This window comes from Ornithorhynchus anatinus, chromosome 21 (assembly GCF_004115215.2).
Source record: "Ornithorhynchus anatinus isolate Pmale09 chromosome 21, mOrnAna1.pri.v4, whole genome shotgun sequence".
Classification (NCBI taxonomy): domain Eukaryota; kingdom Metazoa; phylum Chordata; class Mammalia; order Monotremata; family Ornithorhynchidae; genus Ornithorhynchus; species Ornithorhynchus anatinus.
This window is the reverse complement of record NC_041748.1, coordinates 14,414,887-14,439,291: the sequence shown is the minus strand read 5'-3', so window position 1 is coordinate 14,439,291 and position 24,405 is coordinate 14,414,887. Positions and strand designations below refer to the sequence as shown.

Genomic DNA, 24,405 nt, shown 5'->3' with positions numbered 1-24,405 from the left:
CATCATTAAGGGTCGCTGTTGGAATTAAGCCCGAACCCCCCGGGGGACCGTTTGCAAGTGGGCTCCCCCCATCCTCCATCCCCTCCATCCTCCCGGACTTCGCGCGCCTGGACTTTTTTGCGCCTCGCCCGGCTCTTTTGGCTTTGCGCTCTTCCCCTCCCCGCCCGTCCTTGGCGGGGACCCCCCACCCCCGGGGGGCGGCGTGGGAGGATGGGGTCCCCCGGCGCCGAGGGCGGCGGGAAGAGCCTGCAGGCCCGAGTGGACCACCTGCTCAGCGCCGTGGAGAGCGAGCTGCAGGCGGGCAGCGAGAAGGGGGACCCCACCGAGAGGGAACTGAGGGTCACCCTGCTGGACGACGAACTCTGGCTGCGCTTCAAGGAGCTCACCAACGAGATGATCGTCACCAAGAACGGCAGGTAACCGTAATCCCGCTACTTGCCGAGCGCTCGCTCTGTGCCAGGGACTGTACTAAGCGCCGGGGCGGATGCAAGTCACTCGCGTTGGACCCGGTCGCTTGTCCCACGTGGGGGTCGCCCTCTCAATCCCCGCTCTGCAGCTCAGCTAACCGAGGCCCAGAGGATAATGATAATCGTTGTGGTATTGGCTAAGCGCTTACTATGCGCCGGGCACTCTACTGAGCGCTGGGGTGGATCCAAGCCACTCGCGTTGGGCCCCGTCCCTTGTCCCATTTGGGGATCACAAGTCTCCATCCCCACTCGGCAGATGATGACGGTATTAAGTACTTACTATGTGTCAAGCACTGTTCTGAGCGCCGGGCTCGGTACGAGGTGATCGGGTTGTCCCAGTGGGGCTCGGTCTTAATTCCCCACTTCAGAGATGAGGTCGTTAACGCACGGAGAAGTGAAGTGATTTGCCCAAAGTCACACAGCTGATAAGGGGCAGAGTTGGGATTTGGATTCACTACCTCTGACTCCCAAACCCTGACTCTTTCCACTAAGCCACATTGCTTCTTGGCACAGAGGATGATCAAAATGATAGTTTTGGTATTTCATTCAATTCAACTATAATTATTGAGTGCTTACTTTGTGCAGAGCACTGTAGAAAATGTTGGTATTTGTTAAGCGCTTACTGTGTGCCAAGCACTGTTCTTAGCGCTGGGGTAGATACAGGGTCGTCAGATCGTCCCACGTGAGGCTCACAGTTAATCCCCATTTTACAGATGAGGGAACTGAGGCACAGAGAAGTGAAGTGACTTGCCCAGAGTCACACAGCTGCCAAGTGGCAGAGCCGGGATTCAAACTCATGATCTCTGACTCCCAAGCCCGGGCTCTTTCCACTGAGCCACGCTGCTTCTCCACTAAATGCCTAAGTGCTTACGGTATGCCAGGCGTTGTACTAAGCTCCGGGGTGGATGCAAGCCACTCGCGTTGGACCCAGTCCCTTGACCCATGTGGGGCTCACAGTCTCGATCCCCACTTTACAGCTCAGATAACTGAGGCCCAGAGAATAATAATAATTCACGTAGTATTTGCTAAGCGCTTATTATGTGCCAGGCATTCTACTAAGCGCCGGGATGGATACAAGCCATTCGGGTTGGACACAGTCCCTGTCTCATGTGGGGTTTACAGTCTCAATCCCCACATTGCAGATGAGTTAACTGAGGCCCAGAGTATAATAATAATTTTGGTATTTAAGTGCTTATTGTGTGCCCGGCACTGTAGTAAGCACTGGGGTGTATACAAGCCAATTGGGTTGGACCCAGCCCCTTGTCCCACGTGGGGTTCACAGTCTTAATCCCCATTTTACAGATGAGGGAATTGAGGCATAGAGAAGTGAAGGAATTTGCCCAAGGTCCCATAGCAGACAAGTGGGGGAGCTGGGATTAGAACCCTTGACCTTCTGACTCTCAGGCCTGCACTCTAGCCGCCACATCAAGCTACAGGCCCTGGACCAGTCGGGTCCAGTTCAACTCAGCTTCTCCCTGCGACTTCCCAGCACCCCTTGGGGGGGTTTAGCTGCTCAACCTCGGCCAGAGCTCCCAGCAGAACAATTTTCGGGGCTGAGCCGCTCTGAGCTCATAGTGGGCAGGGAATGTGTCTGTTGGCTGTTGTATTGTACTCTCCTAAGCGCTGTCAGTTGGCTGTTGTATTGTACTCTCCTTAGCGCTTAGTACGGTGCTCTGCACACAGTAAGTGCACAATAAATATGATTGAAAGGATGGACGCAAAGAAGGGATGGGGCTTGGAGGGCTTACAAGACTGAGGAGGGGAGGGTGGCTTGGAAGGGTGATGAGGTTGAGGAGGGCAAGATTCGGACAGCGAAGGGGAAAGGGGAACTACTTTGGTGTCTTTGTAAGACATTAATCGAGTGCTTATTGTGTGCAGAATAATAACTCTGGTGTTGGAGTGCTGACTATGTTCCAGGCACTGTACTAAGCAGTGAGGGTCAGGGATACAAGCGAATCGGGTCGGACACAGTCCCTGTCCCACATTGGACTCACAATCTTAAACCTCATTTTATAGATGAGGTAACTGAGGCCCAGAGAATAATAATTATGGTACTCATTAAGTGCTATCTGCCAAGCGCTATTCTAAGCACCGGGGTAGATACACAGTACAAGCATACACAGTACAAGCGCTGGGGTAGATAGTACTCAGGTTAGACGCAGTCCCTTTGTCATATGGGGCTCACACTTTTTTAATCCCCATTTTACAGATGAGGGAACTGAGGCCCAGACACAAGAAGTGACTTGCCCAAGGTCACCAGCAGACAAGTGGCAGAGGGGGGATACCGTGCTTATGCTTGCAAGAGCACTGTACAAAAGAGTTGACAAACCCCCGATCTCTCATCTCAAGGTGCTGACAGTCTAGAGGGGGAGACAGACAGACAGGAAAGAAATTTCAGCAAGCCTAAGTGACCCGCTTTGAGCTCTGGCCGGAGTCCCCGAGTGTGGGAGATGGGTCTCAGGCCAGCCAAGCGGCATTCAGTTAATCAGTGATATTTATTGAGTGTTTACTTTGTGCCAAGCACTGTACTACGCACTTGGGAGAATATGACATTTTGATATTCACCCCCTCCCCCGGCCCCCAACCCCACTTAGGTAATCTTTAAATGATTTATTTCAAACTTATTTATTCATTTAACATCTGTCTCTCCCTCTAGCTATAAGCTCATTACAGGCAGGGAACGTGTCTGCTAATTCTATTGTACTGGACTCTCCCAAGCTCTTAAAACAGTGTACATAGTAAGCGTTCAATAAATGCCATCGGTTGACCGATTAATCGATCTTCTAGACCTTAAGCTGGTCGTGGGCAGGTTTTGTGTCCATTTATTGTTGCATTGTACTCTCCCAAGTGCTCAGCACGGTGCCCTTCACATAGTGAGGGCTCAATAAATACGACTGAATGACGATATAATGGAGTCGCACATTTCCCGCATTGCCTGCACACCTGAGGACGTTGGCAGCTGGGGTATTTTTGTCCATAGGACCTGCTTGGAGTCAGGGGGAAGAAAGGAAGGGCTACAGACTGAGGATCTTTGTGGGAGACCACGCTGGTAGGTTGGGGATGGCGCTCTCCTGCCCACACTCACCATTTTTGTCCGGTTTCTCCTGCCTCTGGCCCTGGCTTTCAGCCCCCTCTCCAGCGGCCGGATCTCCTCACAGAAAGGGGGATCATCTTCGGAGAGTTCGCGGGGTTGCCTGTTAAGCTGGCCCTGCCGGGAGGAAGGAGGCAAAGCAGCCGAGATCCCCACGGCCCTGCTCCACCTCCTTCCTCCCGGCTGACCTTTCCACCCTCCCTCCCATCCCTGTTGCCCCCTGGTGACTGCTTGCCCCCTGCCCCCTCCCATCGCCCCTTCAGGAGGATGTTCCCGGTGCTGAAGGTCAGCGTATCCGGCTTGGACCCCAACGCCATGTACTCCTTCCTGCTCGACTTCGTGGCGGCCGACACTCACCGCTGGAAATACGTGAACGGAGAGTGGGTGCCCGGGGGCAAGCCGGAGCCCCAGGCCCCCAGCTGTGTCTACATCCACCCGGACTCGCCCAATTTTGGGGCCCACTGGATGAAGGCGCCCGTCTCCTTCAGCAAAGTCAAACTCACCAATAAGCTCAACGGAGGGGGCCAGGTAGGACGAAGCCCCCGACCCAAGGGCGAGTGCGCCGTCTCCCCCCCAGTTGCTTGGCTGCTCTACTATCCTCAAGCCTCAGAAGGGGGACCCGGGGGACCAAACCCCAGTCTCCCCTCACACACCCCAGATTCAGCATTACCTGACGCGTGCACTCCGCTGAAATCACCATCTCAGCTCTCGTCTGCGTTTTGGGATAGTCATAGTTGTGATATCCGTTAAGACCTTACTATGTGCCAGACTGTATTCGGTGCTAGGATGGATACAGGATCTTCAGATGGGACCCAGACCCTATCCCACATGGCAAGTAGAGAAGCAGTGTAGCTTAGTGGATAGAGCATGGGTCTGGGAGTCAGAGAAACCCGGGTTCTAATCCCGGCTCTGCAAATCACTTCCCTTCCCTTCTCTGGGTCTCAGTTCCCTCATCTGAAAAGTGGGGATTAAGACTGTGAGCCTCTCGTGGGACAGGGACTGTGTCCCACCCAGTTTGCTTGTAGCCACCCCAGTTCTTAGTACAGTGCCTGGCGCACAATAAGCCAATAACAGTTATTATTACAATCTAAAGCGGAAGGGGAACAGGCATTGAATCACATTTTACAGATGAGGAAACCGAGGTCCAGAGAAGTTGAGCAACTCGCCCAAAGTCACACGGCAGGCAGGTGGCAGAGCCGGGATTCGAAGCCAGGTCCTCTGACACTCAGGCCCTGCTCTTTCCACTAGACCACGCTGCTTCTGCAGATATAGAGACCTAAGGGCAGATGCTCCACAAACACTGTATTCTTTCTGCTCATACAGACTTGGGGCTGGCCTCGCTTTAGCTTGGGAGAACTGTTGGCAAACATTGCTTCCACCCCAGCCCAGCTGCCCTGCAGCTCCTTTGGGTGCCCTTGAAGTTCACTTAATAATAATAACGATGGTATTTGTTAAGCGCTTACTGTGTGCCAGGTACTGAACAAAACCCTAGGGTGGAGACAAGCAAATCAGGTTGGACGCCGTTCCTGTCCCACCTCAGGCTCACAGTGTCCATCCTCATTTTCCAGATGAAGTGACGGAGGCATGAAGTGAAGGGACTCGTTCGAGGCCACACAGCAGACTAGTGGCGGCGCTGGGATTAGAACACATGACCTTCAGACTCCCCAGGCTGGTGCTCTGTCCACTACGCCATGTTCGTTTGACCTTCTCCTTTACAGCGTGGGCGTTACCAGGGGAAGGCAGCCCGGAATACCCGCCTCATCCTTCCCGTGGTGTCCCACGGGGGCAGGGAGGGCCGAGGACGGTGCTGTGGCCGCAGAGGCAGCTATGGGGAGGCTCGGCTCCTGTCCTCTCCTGCTCCGTCCTGCCTCCCCCAACTCCCAACTCCTGTCTTTCCCAGATCATGCTCAACTCCTTGCACAAGTACGAGCCCCGGATCCACATCGTGAGAGTCGGCAGCCCCCAGCGCATGATCACCAGCCACGCCTTCCCGGAAACTCAGTTCATCGCCGTCACGGCCTATCAAAACGAGGAGGTACGGACAGCCGGCCGCCCACGCCCGCCGGTCCTTGCGCCCTGCCGACCCCTCGCCCGGCCGGCTGTGGGGACGGACGTCTATGTAGAGCCGGTCCTTGTTTGGAATAGAATTTCTTCTGCTTGAATGCATTTGGCTTGACTTTAAGCTCGTTGTGGGCAGGGAATGTATCGGTTTATTCTTCTTTTGTACTCTCCCAAGCGCTCAGTACAGTGCTCTGCACCCAGAAAGCGCTCAATAAATAACCCTTGACTGACTGCCTGACGTGCCCTTCGTAGGAGCAGTAAGTCCATGGTATTTACTGAGTGTTTATTGTGGGCAGAACACTTAAGTAAGCACTTGGGAGAGGACAGCTGAGTAAATGCATAGAAGGCAGAGAGAGGGGCAGAGGTGGGCTTGGGTTCGCTTTTATGGGAATCGTGTCTACCCACTCTATTCTAATAATAATAATGTTGGTATTTGTTAAGCGCTTACTATGTGCCGAGCACTGTTCTAAGCGCTGGGGTAGACATAGGGGAATCAGGTTGTCCCACGTGGGGCTCACAGTCTTCATCCCCATTTTACAGATGAGGGAACTGAGGCACAGAGAAGTTAAGTGACTTGCCCACAGTCACACAGCCAAGTGGCAGAGCTGGGATTCGAACTCATGAGCCCTGACTCCAAAGCCTGTGCTCTTTCCACTGAGCCACGCTGCTTCCCTATTCTACCTTCTACACACTTAGTACAGTGTCCTGCACAGATTAAGTGCTCGATAAATATTACTGATTTGACTTTCACCTGAACCGAAGCCTTGATCTCTGACTGACACTTCTTCAGAGCTTAAAGTTGGCGAAGCAGTTGCAGAAATGTTCCTTTTCCTACGTTTTAGAAATCTGTAGTTTTTCTTCGTAAATAATGCTGATAATTGTGGTATTTGTTTAAGCACTTATAATGTGCCAAGCACTGTTCTAAGCACTGGGGTAAATATGAGATAATCATGTCCCACGTGGGGCTCACAGGGAAAGGGGGTGGGAGAATGGGAATCAAACTTCATTTAATGAAGAAACTGAGGCACAGAGAAGGTAAGTGATTTTACCCAATGTCACGCAGCAATTTAACACTGTGAAATTGAAGGCTGGTGTTCATGTTTGTCTGTTCAGAGTGGAAACGTTTTTGGATGTGTTCCAGGCTTACAGAGAGACAGGAAAAAGCCCTTGAAAGCCTAACAGACAGGTTAGGAAACCATCTAGTCTATGCCCATCGTAAGGGTTTAGGGGTTCTCTCAAAGTCCAATTCTTCCTGCCATCCTATATGCTGACGGGTTGTTTTTTACATTTTTTTTAAAAGGGTCTTTAAGTGCTTACTATGTGCCAGGCACTGTTCTAAGCACCTGGTAGATCCAAGTTAATCAGGTTGGAAACGGTCCCTGTCCCACATGGGGCTCACAATCTTCATCCCCATTTTACAGAGGAGTATCTTAAGCACAGAGAAGTGAAGTGACTTACTGAAGGTAAGTGACTTACTGAAGGTTACAAAGCACACAAGTGGCAGAGTTGGCATTAGAAACCAGGTCTTTTTTTTTTTTTTTCATTTGGTATTTAAGCACTTAATATGTGCCGGGAACTGTACTAAGCACTGTGGTAGATCCAAGCTCATCCGGTTGGACACCCTCCTTGTCCCACATGGGTCTCCCAGTCTTAATCCCCATTTTAAAGATGAGGTACTTGAGACAGGGAGAAGTGAAATGACTTGCCCAAAGTCCCACAGCCATGGAGTCAGGATTAGAACCCAAGACTTCCTGACTCCTAGGCTCCTGCTCTCTCCACTAGGCCATGCTGTTTGTCTGAAATGAAAAAAGTGATGGTAATTGTGGTATTTTAAGTGACAAGCTCTGTGCTCCATACTGCGGGGACTACAGAATGAATAGAAGCAGCATGGCCTAGTGGAAAGAGCCCAGGCTGGGGAGTCAGAGGTCGTGGGTTCTAATCCCCCTCCACCACTTGTCAGCTGTGTGACTTTTTGGGCAAATCACTTAACTTCTCGGGGCCTCGGTTACCGCATCTGTAAAATGGAAATTAAGACTGTGAGACCCACGTGGGACAACCTGATTTCCCTGTATCTACCTCAGAGCTTAGAACAGTGCTTGGCACAAAGCAAGCGCTTACCAAAAACCATTGTTATTATTACTATTATTAGTATTAGAAGCAGCATGGCCTCGTAGAAAGAACATGGGCCGGGAAGTCTGAAGTTGAGGGTTCTAATCCTACATCTGCCACATGTCAGCTGTGGGTCCTTGGGCAAGTCACTTTACTTCTCTGTGCGTCAGTTCTCTCCTGTAAAATGAGGATCAAGATTGTGAGCCCTATGTGGGACAGGGACTGTGTTAAACCCAGTGCTTAAAACAATGCTTGGCACACAGTAAGCACTTAGCAAACATCACTACTATTATTATTATTATTATTATTATTATTATTACTAGATCAGAACAATCCCTTTCCTTGGTCTAAGAGCGGGAGAGTATTTAATCCTAATTTTACATTCATTCAATAGTATTTATTGAGCGCTTACTATGTGCCGAGCACTGTACTAAGTGTTTGGAATGTACATTTTGACAATAGATAGACAATCCCTGCCCAATGACGGGCTCACAGTCTAAATGGGAAAGACAGACAGCAAAGCAAAACAGAACAAAACAAAACCACGTCATCCAGATAAATAGAATCATAGAGATATACACCATCACTAACAAAATAAATAGGGTAATAGATAATATATACAAATATGCACAGTGTTGAGGGGAAGGGGGAAATGAGCTTATTTCGAGCAGGGAACGTCTCTGCTAATTCTGCTGTATTGTACTGTCCCAGATCCTTAGTACAGTGTTCTGCACTTAGTAAGTGCTCAATAAATACCACTGGTTGATTGATGAGCAAACTGAGGTCCAGAGAAGTTAATGGATTGTAACCTAGGCCTGGGTCTTTCAACCGGCTCACCTTGCTTATCATTGTTTTACTTGTTACAATGAGGAGCAACCTTTATTAAGTGGAAACAGTAATAAATGACTTTACAGTTGTTGCACTGACTACTTTTGAATTTTTGGATTAGCAAAGTTTTTTTTTTTTAATCGTTTCTTCTTCATCAATCTACTTATGTGAATTTTCCGGTAAGAAAATCATAATTACTCTGAGCATCCTGCCAGTTCTATTTCTAGTAGAAAGATTTACGTGGAAGGCTGATAACAATTCAAGTTTCTGGGAGCCTATTTTGGGCCACATTAAATACTCTGGCTCTGAGCAAGGATTCCAGCAAGCCCAACTCTTGTTTTTCAGATAACAGCCCTGAAGATCAAATACAACCCCTTTGCAAAGGCCTTCCTTGATGCTAAGGAAAGGTGAGGAAATGCAAACTTCCCTCTGTGAGAACCAGCCCAATGGAGAGCAAGGAACGTGGGCTATTTTCAGCATCCACCGAGGAGCCAGAGTGACCCCCTGTGTCCTTTTTTTTTGTTTTGTTTTGTTTTGTTTCAGAAGCGATCACAAAGACCTGCTGGATGAGGCCACAGACAATCAGCAGTCTGGGTATTCGCAATGTATGTCGTTTTCCCCTCTTCTCTGGCCTGGTGTCGGGGAGCTGGGTGGGCGAGCCGGGTTTTGCTGAGGCAGCGGGAGAGGGTGACTCGTTTTTGGCTTTGAGGAGCTTGGCGAGGAAATGAGGTGCATACCAGGCGGTGGGGAGAGGAGGGTGTCCTTTTTCTACATTTCTGTGGCTGTGGGAGGGGCGCAGGGGAGTGGGAAATGGGGGGCGAGGGAAGGAGGGCTTGGTCATTCTGCCCCATGTGGCTCCAGGCACTGTACTAAATGCTCAAGCCTCAGCTCCTGGACCAGACTGGTATCCAAGCTCCAGTTTCTTACTCACTGTTCCAATTTCTTCGCCCGCTGTTGGATGCGCTTTCACTGCCTCTTTGCCTTTACCTTGAAACCGTCGTTAGAAAAGTTCATTCTCCACAAGCTAGCTCCTCTGGGCAGGGGACTCCCTTGTCCTTGAGGGGAATCTGTCCAGTGCCTCTTTGGCCCCTCGTTGGCATATGCCATGCTTCTGGGCACCGGCTGGAGGGGAGACCTGCTGGCAGTATGTGTAGAAGTAAGAGGGGGTCTTTTTGCCAACTGAGTGGGATGTCGGACATCAAGCCCTTGGGAAAGTACAAGGGGAGCTGGGTTGTAATCTTGACTCTTCCGATTGCTTGCTCTGTGACCTTGGGCATGTCACTTAACTTCTCTGTGCCTCAGTATCCTCAACTGTAAAATGGGGATCAAATTCATTCATTCAATAGTAATGAGCGCTTACTATGTGCAGAGCACTGTACTAAGCACTTGGAATGTACAATTTGGCAACAGATAGAGACAATCCCTGTCCAATAACGGGCTCAAAGTCTAAACGAGGGAGACAGACAGCAAAGCAAAACAGAACAAAATAAAATCATATCCTACTATCTCCGACTTAGACCGTAAACCCCAAGTGGGACAGGCACTGTGTCCAACCAGATAAACCTGTATCTTACCTGTGCTTACAACAGTGCATGACAACATAGAAGTAATGTGGCCTTGTGGATAGAGCAGAAGTCTTGGGGTCAGAAGGACCTGGGTTCTAATCCTCGGTCTGCCACTTGTCTGCTGGATGTGACCTTGGGACCATCACTTAACTTCTCTGTACCTGTTACCTCATCTGTAACATGGGAATCGAGAGAAGTAGGGTGGCTTAGTGGATAGATCATGGGCCTGGGAGTCAGAAGGACTTGACTTGAATTCCAGCCCACCATATGTGTGTTGTGTGACCTGGGGTAAGTCACTTCACTTCTCAGGGCCTCGGTTACCTCCTTTGTAAAATAGGGAGTAAGACTGTGAGCCCCGTGTGGGACAGAGATTGTGTCCAACCTGATTAACTTGTGTCTACCCCAGCGCTTAGAGCAGTACATGGTACATACTAGATGCTTACCAAGTACAATAATAATAATAATACTGTGGGACAGAGACTGAGTCCAACCTGAATAGCTTGTATCTACCCCCAGCACTTAGAACAGTTCCTGGTTCATAGTAAGTGCTTAACAAATACCACCGAAAAATGCTTAACAAATACTATATATAAAAGAAAGACCTTGGGCATCTTTTCTGTACCTCAGTTTCCTTATCTTTAAAATGGGAGTGGAATTCCTTATCTCCCTCCGACTTGGACTGTGACCCTACATGGGACAGGAACTGCATTTGACTCGATTATCTTGTACCTATTCCAGGACTTAGTGCTTGGCACATAGTAAGCGCCTAATATTAACAAATAGGTGGTTATTATTATTGTCATTATTAGACAATTGAGTAGATCTAAATTCACAGGATTTGAGGATTGGCATATCTACTTATCTGTGCTAGAGGTGGCTGGGGCTTTAAATAATTGGAGGTGTTGAAAGTTAATCAGGAAAGGCTTGCAGGAGGAAGTGGGATTCTAGCAGGACTGTGAAGGTGGGGCAGTCTGACACTTGGCAGATTGTGGTGGGAGGGAGTTCCCTGCTAGGATAACAGCAAGAGCTTGGTGCCTGAGGGAAATGAGAATGAGGTAGAGTTAGGCCAACTGGGGAACAACTCTTGAGAACTGGTAATTAACAAGAGGAGAACAGTGGTTGGGCCTTGAAGCCAATGGCTGGGAGTTTTTGTTGGTGGGAGGGCCACAGGAAGCTGCTGGAGATCCTTGATGAGTTGAGAGGCTATGCTGAAACCTTTCCGGAAGGCGATTCCAGCCCGCGGTGTGGAGTCTGGACTGAAGAGGTGACTGGACAAAGGGAGATGGTGAGGAGGTGGATGCCACTAAGTGAGAAACGTCGACTGTTTGGATCAGGGTCGTGGCTGATTTGGGTGGAGGGGATGGGGGGACTCCGGGAATGGTTCCGGAGGAAGAACCAGCAAGATTTGGCAGTTGACTGGTCGAGAGAGCTGAATGACAGTGAAGGTTGAGAATTATGGGAAGGCTGTAGGCTTCAGGCACAGGGAGGAAAGTGGGGTTCGGAATCAATTAGAGGAGCAGCCTTGGCCCAGTGGATGAAGCTGGGCCTGGGAGTCAGAAGGACCTGAGTTCCAATTCCGACTCACTGATTCATTCATTTAGTCTTATTTATTGAGCGCTTACTGTACTAAGCATTTGGGAGAGTACACTATAATAACAGACACATTTCTGTCCTCAGTAAGCTCACCATCCATCTAGAGAGGGACTGTGTCCATTGGTCCAGTGGGTGACCTTTTGCAAATCCAGCACTTAAAACAGTGCTTGGCACAGAGTAAGTGCTTAACAAATACCATTATTATTAAATCACTTCTTACTTGGTTTTCAGTTACCTCATCTGTAAAATAGGAATTAAGACTGCGAGCACCACTTGGGACATGGACTCCCAAGATGGAGCTCCCCTCAATCTTGAGGTACCAAATGGCACTCAGCATCTGAAAAAAGTGTAGGAAATGGACGTTGGCTGTTACTACCAGAAGCCACCACCCACTAAGAGACACTTTGTAAAGCAGGGATCATGTCCAACTGTAGACAGGACACTGGGTAGGTGGTGAAAAAGCTCTCTTCATGTGGGTCTGTCCTGGTGTGAAGGGAAAATTATAATATAGTATCAATAATGGTATTTATTAAGCACTTACTATGTGCCAAGCACTGTTCTAAACGCTGGGGTCGATACAAGGTAATCAAGTTGTCCTACATGGGGCTCACAGTCTTAATCCCCATTTTAAAGATGCAGTAACTGAGGCCCAGAGAAGTTAAGTGGCTTGTTCAAATTCACACAGCAGACAAGTGGAGGAGCTGGGATTAGAACCCACATCCCCTGACTCCCAAGCCTGTGCTCTTTCCACTAAGCCATGCTGCTTCTCTTCAATACTTAGAATAAACTATATTAAAGTCCTTCTTCTATGTCATAGCACTGTGCTAAGTACTGGGAAAGATACAGGGTAATCAGATTGAACACAGTCCTTAAGCCAACTGGGACTTAAATTCTAAGAATCCAGTTTGGTGATTGCTAGGTGACAAAAGCCAGATAATAGCGTGGTATTTGTTAAGTACTTACTATGTGCCAATCACTGTACTAACTACTAGGATTGGTTCTAGATACTCAGGTCGGACACAGTCCCTGTCCCACATAGGGCTCCCAGACTAAGTAGGAGGGAGTCCGGATAGGTATTGCATCCCTATTTTATAGATGAGGGAACGGAGACCCAGAGAAGTCAAGTGACTTTCCCGATGTCACAGGGCAGACAAGTGGCAGAGCCGGGATCAGAACCTAGGTTAGAACTGTGGTTTTTACCCCAGGGCCATGCTGCTTCACAAATAATGATAAATAATACTAACATTTATGTGCCAAGCGCTAGGGTAGATTCAGTTTCCAAGCTCTTAGTACAGTGCTCTGTAAACAGTAAGTGCTCAATAAATACGATTGATTGAATGAATGAATGAATAAGCGGATCAAACGAAGTCCTGCCTCAGTGCTCCTCTCGGTCTTAGAAGGAGGGATGTTGGCTGGTTCCTTCGCCATCCCTAAAGATGGATGCACAGGAGGGTAAGCGTTCAATAGATACCTTTGATTGATTGACTGCTATGAACAGGGAACACATCTGTTAATTCTGTTGTGCTGTACGCTCCCAAGCTCTTAATCCAGTGTTCTGCACACAGTAAGTGCTCAAGAGACTGCAAGCCTGTTGTTGGGTAGGGATTGTCTCTGTGCTGAATTGTACTTTCCAAGCGCTTAGTATAATGCTCTGCACACAGTAATCGCTCAATAAATGCCATTGAATGAATGAATGAAATCCCACTGATTGACGACATGGCCTCTCCAAGCTTCCAGTTGCGGCCGCCGGAGACTGGATTTTGTGCTCTCGGGCCTCGGGGGCTGAGAGCCAGGGTGGCGTTGTATACGTGCGTTCTTGTGCTCAGTAGGTAGTTGGCTTATTCCCGGAACTGGAGCCCTGTGTCCAGCCACAAGCTCCCACCCTCAGTTTGGAGCCGGAGCCCCTCTGTCGCTTTCCTCCAGCCACGGATGTGAACGGTATCCGGCCCTGAGGAATCACCGCTCGTCGCCTTATCCCAGCCCGTACGCACACCGGAACAGCTCACCCAGTAAGTCGGGAGGGCTCTGGGATGCTTGGAAGAGTAAGGATTGTAATAATTGTGGTATTGGTTAAGTGCTTACTATGTGCCAGGCACAGGGTAGATACAAGGTAGTCAGGTTGTCCCACGTGGGGCTCACAGTCTTCACCCCCCTTTTATAGATGAGGTAACTGAGGCACAGAGAAGTGAAGTGACTTGCCCACAGTCACACAACTGACAAGTGGCAGAGCCGGGATTAGGATCCATGACCTCTGACTCCAAAAGCCCGGCTCTTTCCACTAACCCACGCTGCCTCTCTAAGCAGCTTCTACTTCTCTCTATACTAAGCACTGGGGTGGAGAGGAGCAAATTGGGTTGGAAGTGGTCATTGCGAGAGAATGGGATAATACTAATTTAATAATTGTGGTATTTATTAAGCCCTTACTATGTGCCAGGCACTGTACTAAGTGCTGGGGTGGAGACAAGCAAATCGGGTTGGATACGGTCCCTGTTCCACGTGGGGCTCGCAGTCTCATTTTAGAGATGAGGGAACTGAGGCACAGAGGATGGTGCCTAGGCATACTGTGGGCAGGGAACAGGATCTAATGGTGTTTATTTTAAAAGGTATCAGGCACTGATTAGGTGTCCAGCACTGTATTAAGTGTGAGGGTAGATACTAGCTAATCAGGCTGGACACAGTCCATGTTCCATATGGGGCTCACAGTCTTAATCCCCATTTTACAGATGAGGCAACTGAGGCACAGAGAACTGAAGTGACTTGACCAAGATCAAGCAGCAGACTTGAGCCAGATAGAGCCAGGATCAGAACCCAGGTCCTTGTGACTTGCAGGCCTGTGCTCTCTTCTCTAGGCCACACTGCTTATTGAGCACTTCCTGGGTGCACATAATTGTATTAAGCACTTGGGAGAGGACCATTCAGTGGAACTGGTAGATACATTTCCTCCCTTGAATGAACCTATGTTGTAGGATGCCCTTCCAAATGCTCAGTACAATGCTCTGTACACAGTAAGTGCTCAGTAAATAGCATTGGTAGACAGATTTTGTCAGCACTGCCTGCCTACCTCGTGCAAATGAGTGTATCTGAATCTGAATTTGTCTTTTTTCAACCATACTTCATTTGGACTTTGCATGAACATATTTGTCTTGGCCACCTTGTGAACTGTAAGCTCTTTAAGAGCAAAGATGTTGCTTTGATGCCTTTCTCTGATCATCTTACCCTCTCCTGAAATAAATTGTGCTATTGTTAAGTGCTTACTATGTGCAAAGCACTGTTCTAAGCGCTGGGGGATACAAGGTGATCAGGCTGTCCCACGTGGGGCTCACAGTTTTAACCCCCATTTGACAGATGAGGTAACTGAGGCACAGAGAAGTTAAGTGACTTGCCCAAGGTCACACATCTGAGTAGCAGCGCAGCCGGGATAAGAACCCGTGAGCTCTGACTCCCAATCCCGCGGTCTTTGCACTGAGTCATGCTGCTTCTCTGAAGCAGGGTGGCAGCGTGGTCTAGTTGAAGGATCATGGGTCTGGGAGTCAGAGGTCCTGGGTTCTGATTCTGGCTCTGCCGCCTACCCGCTGGGTAACTTTGGGCAAGTCACTTAACATCTCTGTGCCTCAGTTTCCTCTTTTATAAAATGGGGATTTTATACCTGTTCTCCCTGTCAGTCTGATACCCATGTGGGAGAGGCGTGGTGTCCAGTCTGATTATCTTCTATCTATTCCAGGACTTACTACAGTGCATAGCACTTAACAAATACTACTGTTCTACTTATTATTTGTTGTGGGCAGGGAATGTGTCTGTTTATTGTTATATTGTACTCTCCCAATCGCTTAGTACAGTGCTCTGCACACAGTAGGCTCTTAATAAATATGATTGACTAACTAAAAATTATTAGTTCTTGTTTTTAATAAGAATCCCACAAAAATGGACCCATTTTAGATGTGCCCACACTCCCCGCAAATCTACACCTTAAGAACTCTGCTTAGAGCGGGCATGCAACAATGCTGATGGCTCCTAATTCATTCATTCAATCTCATTTATTGAGCGCTCTCTGTATGCAGAGCACTGTACTAATCGCTTGGGAAAGTCCAATACAACAATAAAGAGGGACATTCTGATGTTTTTTACGTGAAGGGAAACGAGCACACTGAAAGTGTTCACTTTCCAATTTGTTTCCGTGGCTTCAACTACCACTTCTATGCGAATGATATCCAAATCTACATCCCCAGCCCTGATCTCTCCCTCTCTCCCTCTCCTCTTGCCTTCAAGAAGTCTCTACTTGGATTTCCTCCTGTCACCTCAAGCTTAACATCTCCAAAACAGAGCTCCTTTACTTTCCACCCAAACCCCATCCTCCCCCTGACTTTCCCATCACCGTAGACGGCACCACTGTCCTTCCCATCTCACAAGCCCATAACTTTGGCGTTACCCTTAACTCCTCTGTCTCATTCAACCCACATATTCAATCTGTCACCAAACCCTATCAGTCCAACCTTCACAGCATCGCTAAAATCCACCATTTCGTCTCCATCCAAACAGTTACCATGTAAATACAGTCACTCACCCTCTCCCTGTATCAGCCTCTTTGTTGACATCCCAGGCTCATATCTTTCCTCACTCCAGCCCATACTTCACTCTGCCGAGATCATTCACAAACATTCAGGACATGTCACCCCATTCCTCAAAAAACCCGAGTGGTTGCCCAACCACCTCCGCATCAAACTAAAACTCCTCACCACTGGCTTTAAAGCAGTCCACCATCTAGATCCCTCCTACCTCACCTGGTTACTCTCTAACTACAACCCAGCCCACACACTTTGCTCCTCTAATGCCAAAACCTTCTCACTGTGCCTGAATCTCATCTATTTCACGTCCTGACTCCTCGCCCACATCCTGCCTCTGGTCTGGAACGACCTCCTTTCTGAAATCCGAAAGACAATTACTCTCCCCTGGCTTCAAAGCCTTACTGAAGGCACATCTCCTCCAAGAGGTCTTCCCTGATTAAGCCCCCCTTTCATCATCTCACACGCCCTTTTGCATCACCCTGACTTAACGCCTTTGTTCTTCCCTCCTCCCAGCCCCACAGCACTTATTATATATCTGTCATTTATTTGTTCTGATGTCTGTCTCCCCTCCTCTAGACTGCAAGCTCGTTGTGGGCAGGGAGTATGTCCATTTGTTGTATTACACTCTGCCAATCACTTAAGTGCTGTGGACACAGTAAGCACTCAATCAACACAATTGACTGACTGACGCCTGTTTAGTCAATTGGTTTTTTTTTTTTTTTTTTGAGTGCTTACCATGTGCAGAACACTGTACTAAGCTCTTGGGAGAGTACAGTATAACAGTAACCAGACACGTTCCCTACCCACAACAAGCTTACAGTCTAGAAGGGGAGATGGACTTTTACATTAATAAATGGAGGAAGGGGAGACTTTAGATTTACGAGGCCATGAAATGAAGTTTGGAATTATTGGAAGAATTATTGGAATTATTGGGTGTGACACAAGCAGGTATGCAGAAGACAAATCCATTTTTCTCTTCTTCTCCAAAACTCTTACAAACTACCCCACCCTCCACCCCCCCACTTGCTTTTCTGTCAGAAATCTTGCTGGAAACATGATGTAGTGGATAGATCACGAGCCTGGGAGTCAGAAGGTCATGGCTTCTAATCTGAGCTCCACCACTTGTCTGCTGTGTGGCCTTGGACAAGTCGTTTCACTTCTCTGGGCCTCAGTTCCCTCATGTGTAAAATGGGCACTGAGACTGTGAGCCCCATGGGGGACAGGGACTGTGTCCAATCCAATTTGCTTGAATCTATTCCAGTGCTGAGTACATAGTAAGTGCTCAACAAATACCACAGTTATTATTTCTAGCGCACGGAACTCCTCACTTGTTAATGGCATTTTCCCCAACACAACAGCCTACGGTGACAACTCATCTGCCTGCCTGTCTATGCTGCAGCCTCACGATAACTGGTCCAGTCTGGGCATGTCCACCCACTCCAGCATGCTGCCCATGGCTCACAGCCCAGCCCCTCCTGCCGCTTCCGGGTGAGGATGGTGTTCTCTTCCGCGACACCCGGGTGGGGGGGCTCTGGGGACACGGCCAAGCAGGAGTGAGAGGTCAATCAAGCCAGCGTGGCCTAGTGGCTAGAGCAGGGGACTGGGAGTCATTAGGACTTGGGCTTTAATCCTGGCTCTATCTCATCTGCTGTGTGGCCGGAGGCAAGTCACTTCACTTGTCTGGGCCTCAGTTCCCTCATCTGTAAGAAATGGGGATTAAGAGTGTGAGCCCCATGTGGGACAGGGACTGTGTCCAACCCAATTGCTTTGTTTCTGCCCCAGTGTTTAGCACAATGCCTGGTACATAGTAAGCACTTAACCAATACCACTAGTGAGAAACAGTGTGGCCTAGTTGATAGAGCATGGGCCTAGAAGTCAAAAGGACCTTGGTTCTAATCCCGGGTTTACCTTAAATCTCCTGTGCTACCTTGGGCGAATTACTTCACTTCTCTGGGCCTCAGTTCCCTCATCTGGAACAAAAAAATAAAATAAAATGAGGATTAAGACTGTGAGCCCCATGTGGTACAGGGAACTATGTCCAACCCAATTAGCTTGTATCTACTCTAGCATTTAGTACAGTTCCTCGCACATAGTAAGTGCTTAAATACTATAGTCATTATTGTTATTATTATTATTATTTTTATTGGTATTTTTTGACCACCTGTTGTGTACAGAGCACTAGTCTAAGCACTCGGGAGTGGCCAATACAAAAGTCCAATACAGTCCCTCCTCATAATGAGCGGGAGGGAGAGGCAGATGTCAATAGGAATGAGTAATTTATAATGTATAATATTTAAAAATTTGTACCCAAGTGCTGTGGGGTCATCCCAGTTCTGGTCAAAGCGCAGACCCCTCATGGAATCAGGAGGGATAGAGCTGGGCCTGGGATTGAGAAGATCATGGGTTCTAATTCTGACTCCATCACTTATCTGCTGCGTGGCCTTGGGCAAGTCACTTTACTTCTCTGTGCCTCAGTTACCTCATCTGTAAAATGGGGATTAAGACTGTGAGCCCCACGTGGGACAGGGCTGTGTCCAATCCGATTTACTGGTACCCACCCCAGGGCTTCAGTGCCTGGCACCTAATAAGTGCTTAACAAATATTATGATTATTATTATAATTATTGTTATTATTATTCCAGCAGCAGCATCTCAAGGTCCTTGCTGGCCCTCTTGATGGATTGTCCAAGGCTTGTAGCTGAAGGACCACTGGTTCAGCTGCTCTCTGCCTATTCTGGTTTATTTAGAATCTTTTGGATTTCATTCATTCATTCACTCAATTGTATTTATTGAGCGCTTACTGTGTGCAGAGCACTGTACTGAGTGCTTGGAAAGTACAATTCGGCAACAGAGACAATTTCTTCCCAACAATGAGCTCACAGTCTAGAAGGGGGAGATAGACAATAAATCAAAACAAGTAGGCATCAATAGCATCAAAATAAAGAGAATTATAGATATAAACACATCATTAATAAAATATAATAATAAATATGTACGTATATACACAAGTGCTGTGGTATAGGGAGGGGGGTAGAGCAGAGGGAGGGAGTTGGGGTGATGGGGAGGGGAGAGGAACCGAGGAAAATGGGGTCTCAGTCTGGGATTTGCAAACTTGACCCCAGCTGTCTCCTTTGTGACTGAGAAAGAACTGGGGTCATTGTTCTATAGCGTTACTTCATTCCCGAACTTTCCTCATATCTTTCCTCTCTATTCTTTTTTTTTTATTTTAATGGTATTTGTTAAGTGCTTACTATGTGCCAGGCCCTGTACTAAGAGCTGGGGTAGATACAAGATAATGAGGTTGGACACAGTACCTTCTCAGGTGGTGCTCACGGCCTTAATTCCCATTTTCCAGATGAGGTTACTGAGGCACAGAAAAGCGAAATGACTTGCTCAAGGTCACACAGCAGGCAAGTGGCAGAACCAGGATTAAGATGCAGGTCCTTCTGACTCTCAGGCCTGGGCTCTATCCACTATAATAAGAATAATAATAATAGTGGTATTGTTGAAGCACCTACTATAAGCCAAGCATTATAGATCACATCCAATATCTGTCCCACATGAGGCTCCAATTCTACCAGGGAAGGAGAATAGGTATTGAATCTCTATCTCAAGAGAAGCAACATGACGTAGTGGATAGAGAGTGGGCCTCGGAGTCAGAAGGTGAGGAAACTGAGGCCCAGTTAAGTTAATAATTCTAATAATAATAATAATTGAGGTATTTAAGTGCTTCCTGTGTGCCAGGCACTGATCTTAGTGCTGGGGTGGTTACAAGCAAACTGGGTTGGACCCAGTCCCCGTCCCATGTGGGGCTCACAACCTCCATTCCCCATTTTGCAGATGAGGTATCTGAGGCCCAGAGATGTGAAGTGACTTGCCCAAGGTCAAAGCAGACAAGTTGCAGAGCCAGGATTAGAACCCATGACTTGCCCAGTGTCACAGTAGGTGAGAGGCCAATGCGGTATTATAACCAGGCCTGCTGATTCCCAGCCAGCTCTTGAGTCTTTCCACCAGGCCATATGGCATCTCAGTGCTTGAAGCATTTAGTTTCTAGGGACTTGGAGTTTGGCCACTTTTCCTTGCTGTCCAAGTTCCTATCATCTGGGAAGGAGAAGCTGAGTGACACAATTCCCATCTCCCTGTTTACTCATTCATTCTTTCAGTCATATTTATTGAGCACTTACCAAGTGCAGAGTACTGTACTAAGTGCTTGCGAGAGTACCATCAAAAAGAAACAGACACATTCCCTGCCCTCCATTAGCTTACAGACAACAATTCAAAAATAAATGACAGATACGTACAGAAGACAGACATGGCCTAGTGGCGAGAGCGTGGGCTTGGGAGTCAGAGGTCATGGTTTCTAATCCCGCCTCTGCAATTTGTCTGTTGTGTGACCCTGGGCAAGTCACTAAGGTTCTCTGTGTTTCAGTTATTTCATCTGTAAAATGGGAATTGAGACTGTGAGCCCCACGTGGGACAACATGAACACCTTATATCTACCCCAGCTCTTAGAACAGTGCTGGACACATAGTAAGCACTTAACAAATACCATATTATTATTGTTATTATTATAAGTGCTATGGGGCTGGGAGGGGGGAAGAGCTAAGGGAGCAAGTCAGAGTGATGCAGACTTGAGTGGTAGAAGAGGGAACGGGGGGCGGTTTAGTCTGGGAAGGCCTCTTGGAGATGTGCCTTCAATAAGGCTTTGAAGTTTACCTCTTTGCTCTGATTTGCAGAAGGTACCATGTCTTTGGTGCCCTGTGGGATGCTAGCCAGGGGTCCAGACTTACCGTTTGGCTCCTGGGCTCAGTGGCAGGAGGAAGTTCTGAAGGAAAGATGAGGGAGGAAAAAAAAAGTCTCTGGGAGGATATCATTTCTGCAGCGGGTGGGACAGAGGAGGGGAGGGAGGAGTGTGTGTGTGTTGGTGTAGTGGATAGAGCATGGGCCTGGGATCAAAAGGTCATGGGTTCTAGTCATTCATTGTCGTATTTATTGAGCTCTCACTATGTGCAGAACCACGGCTCCACCGTTCTGTGACATTGGGCAAGTCACTTAACTTCTCTGTGCCTCAGTTCCCTCGTCTGTAAAATGGGGATTGGGACGGTGAGCCCCACATGGTCCAACTCGATTTGCTTACATCCACCCCAGTGGTTAGTACAGTGCATGGTACATACGTAACAAAGACGATTATTATTGTGTGTTTGTGTTTTTCAGTGGAGAGCAGGGAGGAGAGATTGTGTATGTGTTGTGTGTGTGCGTGTTTCATGGAGACAAGGGTGGAGAAACTGCCCACAGGGACACTGGCCTGTAACAGTACCTGAAAGTTACTACTACTACTAATGATAGCAGTATTTGTTAGGCACTCACTATGAGCCAGGCACTTTTATTAAATGCTGGGATTACACCCCGTCCCTGTCCCTGTCCCACCTTCTTAATCCCCACTTTACAGATGAGGTAACTGAGGCACAGACATAGTGACTTGCCCAAGGTCACACAGCGGCAAACGGCAGAGCTGGGATTAGAACCCAACTCCTCTGTCTCCCATGCCTGTGGTCTTTTCCCTAGGCCACGCTGCTTCTCAATTAGGGCAACAGTCTCGTAGCAAAGGGGCTTCTAATGCTTCAAGAACAAGCTTTGCCAGGACACGGCAGTCGTTGCAGGTTTGCTGCACTTCCATTTTCTACTCATCCCACTCCAATAATAATCGTAATAATCATGTTGATGGTATTTGTTAAAGCACTTGCTCAGTGCCAAGCACTGTACTTAAAGTGCTGGAGCAGATACAAGATCATCAGGTCAGACAGAATCCCTGTCCCTCATGGAGTTTACGATCTGAGGGAGGGAAAACAGGTACTGAATCTCCCTTTCATAGATGAAGAACGAGGTCCAGAGCAGTTAAGCGACTTGCCCAAGGTCACACAGCACGCAGAGCGGGGATTAGAACCCAGGCCCGGGCTTTTTCCACCAGGCTGCCCTGCTTCTCAGCAAGACCAGCATGGTCTGGGTGGAGCGTGGGGCCGGGGCTGTCGTGTCTCGTGGAAGAAATTCCCAGGAAAAGCCCCCTCTTGGTGGTCCTTTCTTGCCCTGAGGGTGCTTTTCTCCCCTACAGGCAGTATCCCAACCTGTGGTCAGTAAGTAACAGCACCATCATGCCGGTGGCCCAGCCGGCGGGGATGGCCAACGGGCTGGGGGCCCAGTTCCTCCGTGGCTCCACGACGCACTACCCGCCCCTGCCGCCCACCGTCTCCGCCTCCACCCAGGGCTCCCCGCTGTACGAGGGCGCCGCCCCCACGGACATTCCCGACAGCCAGTACGACGCTTCGGCCCACGCCCGCCTGGCCTCGGCCTGGACCCCTGTGACGCCGCCGTCCATGTGATCGGAGCCCCTCTCCCGGACACGAGTGGACCGTTGGGCCTGAGCTTGGGGACTGCACGGGGCATGAAGAGGAACGGGAAGACAACCCTCCGGCGAAGGGTCTCGGAGAAGATGCCTGACCTGCACTGCCCACACCCACGACTCCGCAGATGGTCTGAAGCGTCCATTTTTGGGTCCCTGTCGCGGAACCGCTTCAAAGCTCCCCGTGGGTGGCAGCGGGCATGGTGATAGCGGGCCAGAATCTGTCACATATAGCGGGGCGATAGGCAGTCTTGGGATGATTCAGCTTCCCCTGGACTCTGAAATCCTTAGTGCCGGTTCTTCCTCCTAACTGAGGAGCGGCACGTGCGGTTCTTTGTATAGCTAGGTTTCTCCACAACTCTGTTTCTATTACTCTTTCTACGGAAGAAACAAACCAAAAGACAATCAGCAGGAAGCGTTTTCTGCAAAATAAACACAATATGCAAAGTTTTATTCATCTGGTTGTCCTCTGGCAAATTCTTGTCCTCTGACCTTTGACTCCATGCATATATGTAGCCAATTTATATCCATCCCTCATCAGAGATGTCACAGCTGACAACGAGGTCCCAGATGTGGATCTTAGAGGGTGAGCCCCATCTGGTACAGGGACTCTGTCTGACCCGATTAATTCTCATCTACCTCAGCGCTTTGAACGGTGCTTAATAATAATGATGATGGTATTTGTAAAGCGCTTACTCTGTATCAAGCACTTTTCTAAGCGCTGGGGGAGATGCAAGCTAAGCAGACTGGACACAGTGCATGTCCCACATGAGGCTCGTGGCATTAATCCCCATTTTACAGATGAGGTAACCGAGGCACAGTTAAGCAAAGCGACTTTGCCGAGGTCACTCAGCCGACTGCAAGCTTTTTGTAGGTCGGGAGTGTGTCTGTTATATTGTTTTATTGTACTCTCCCAATAAATACAATTGACTGACAGACAAATGGTGGAGCCTGGGACTAGAACCCAGATCCTCTGACTCGCGGGCCGTGCTCTGTCCACTAGATCACACTGCTTTTCTAGTGCTTGATACGTAGTAAGCGCTTAAATATTATAATAATAAAGACTTGTCCATGCAGTGACCTTGAACTTGACACGTCGCTGGAGATCCTCAGAGCAGTGGTGGATTTGTGCCTTTCTGGGTTTGACGTTGACTTTTTACGTCTCAGTCTTCAACGAAGCCTTTGCTCTAGGGGAGAAGCCCCTCTCTCGATTGTCACCCGTATGGCTGGTCTGTCTGCTTCAGTGATCTCCCCGTGGTCCTCTGTTATGTCCTTTTGTTTGAGGTGCTGCTATACCTTATCAATCAATCAATCAATCATATTGATTGAGCGCTTGCTGTGTGCCTAATCTTTAAGATATTTTTTCTAGCCTTCTGGTGATGTGTACACCCCCTTTGAGATTACTTAACAGCAGTCAGTCTGGTGTATTTATTGAGCGGTACCTACTGTGTGCAGAGCACTGTACTAAGCATTTGGGACAGTACGATACAACAATATACAGACACATCCTCTGCCCACAGTGAACTTTGAGTCTAGAGGAGGAGACAGACATTAATATAAATACATTTTCAGATACATAAGTGCTGTGGGGCTTTGAGTGGGGAGGATGAATAAAGAGAGCAAGTCAGAATGACACAGAGGGAGTGGAAGAAAAGGAAAAGAGGGCTTAGTCAGGGAAGGCCTCTTGGAGGAGATGTGTCTTCAATAGGCCTTTGAAGCGGGGAGAGAGTAAT

At 48.5% G+C, this 24,405-nt stretch overlaps 1 protein-coding gene across 2 annotated transcripts; it reads left to right on the top strand.

Annotated features, from left to right (window-relative positions):
* TBXT (T-box transcription factor T) lies at positions 1-23,129 on the top strand. 2 transcript variants are annotated; one of them, XM_029049240.2, is made up of 8 exons: positions 1-416; positions 3,822-4,086; positions 5,459-5,593; positions 8,902-8,963; positions 9,100-9,161; positions 13,544-13,723; positions 17,635-17,764; positions 22,385-23,129. In XM_029049240.2, the coding sequence occupies exons 1-8, from the start codon at positions 211-213 to the stop codon at positions 22,650-22,652; spliced, it is 1,308 nt and encodes a 435-aa protein (XP_028905073.1). In that variant the 5' UTR covers positions 1-210; the 3' UTR covers positions 22,653-23,129. The 2 variants fall into 2 exon arrangements, with proteins under 2 accessions (XP_028905073.1, XP_028905072.1); XM_029049239.2 differs by having other exon boundaries at positions 13,541-13,723.
* The last annotated feature ends 1,276 nt before the right edge of the window (positions 23,130-24,405 follow it).

Coding starts and splice junctions, on each gene's coding strand:
- TBXT (XM_029049239.2), top strand. CDS start 211: ATGGGGTCCCCCGGCGCCGAGGGCGGCGGGAAGAGCCTGCAGGCCCGA. Junction 13,724..17,634: donor ACACCGGAACAGCTCACCCA/GTAAGTCGGGAG, acceptor CCAACACAACAG/CCTACGGTGACAACTCATCT. Junction 17,765..22,384: donor GCCCCTCCTGCCGCTTCCGG/GTGAGGATGGTG, acceptor TCTCCCCTACAG/GCAGTATCCCAACCTGTGGT.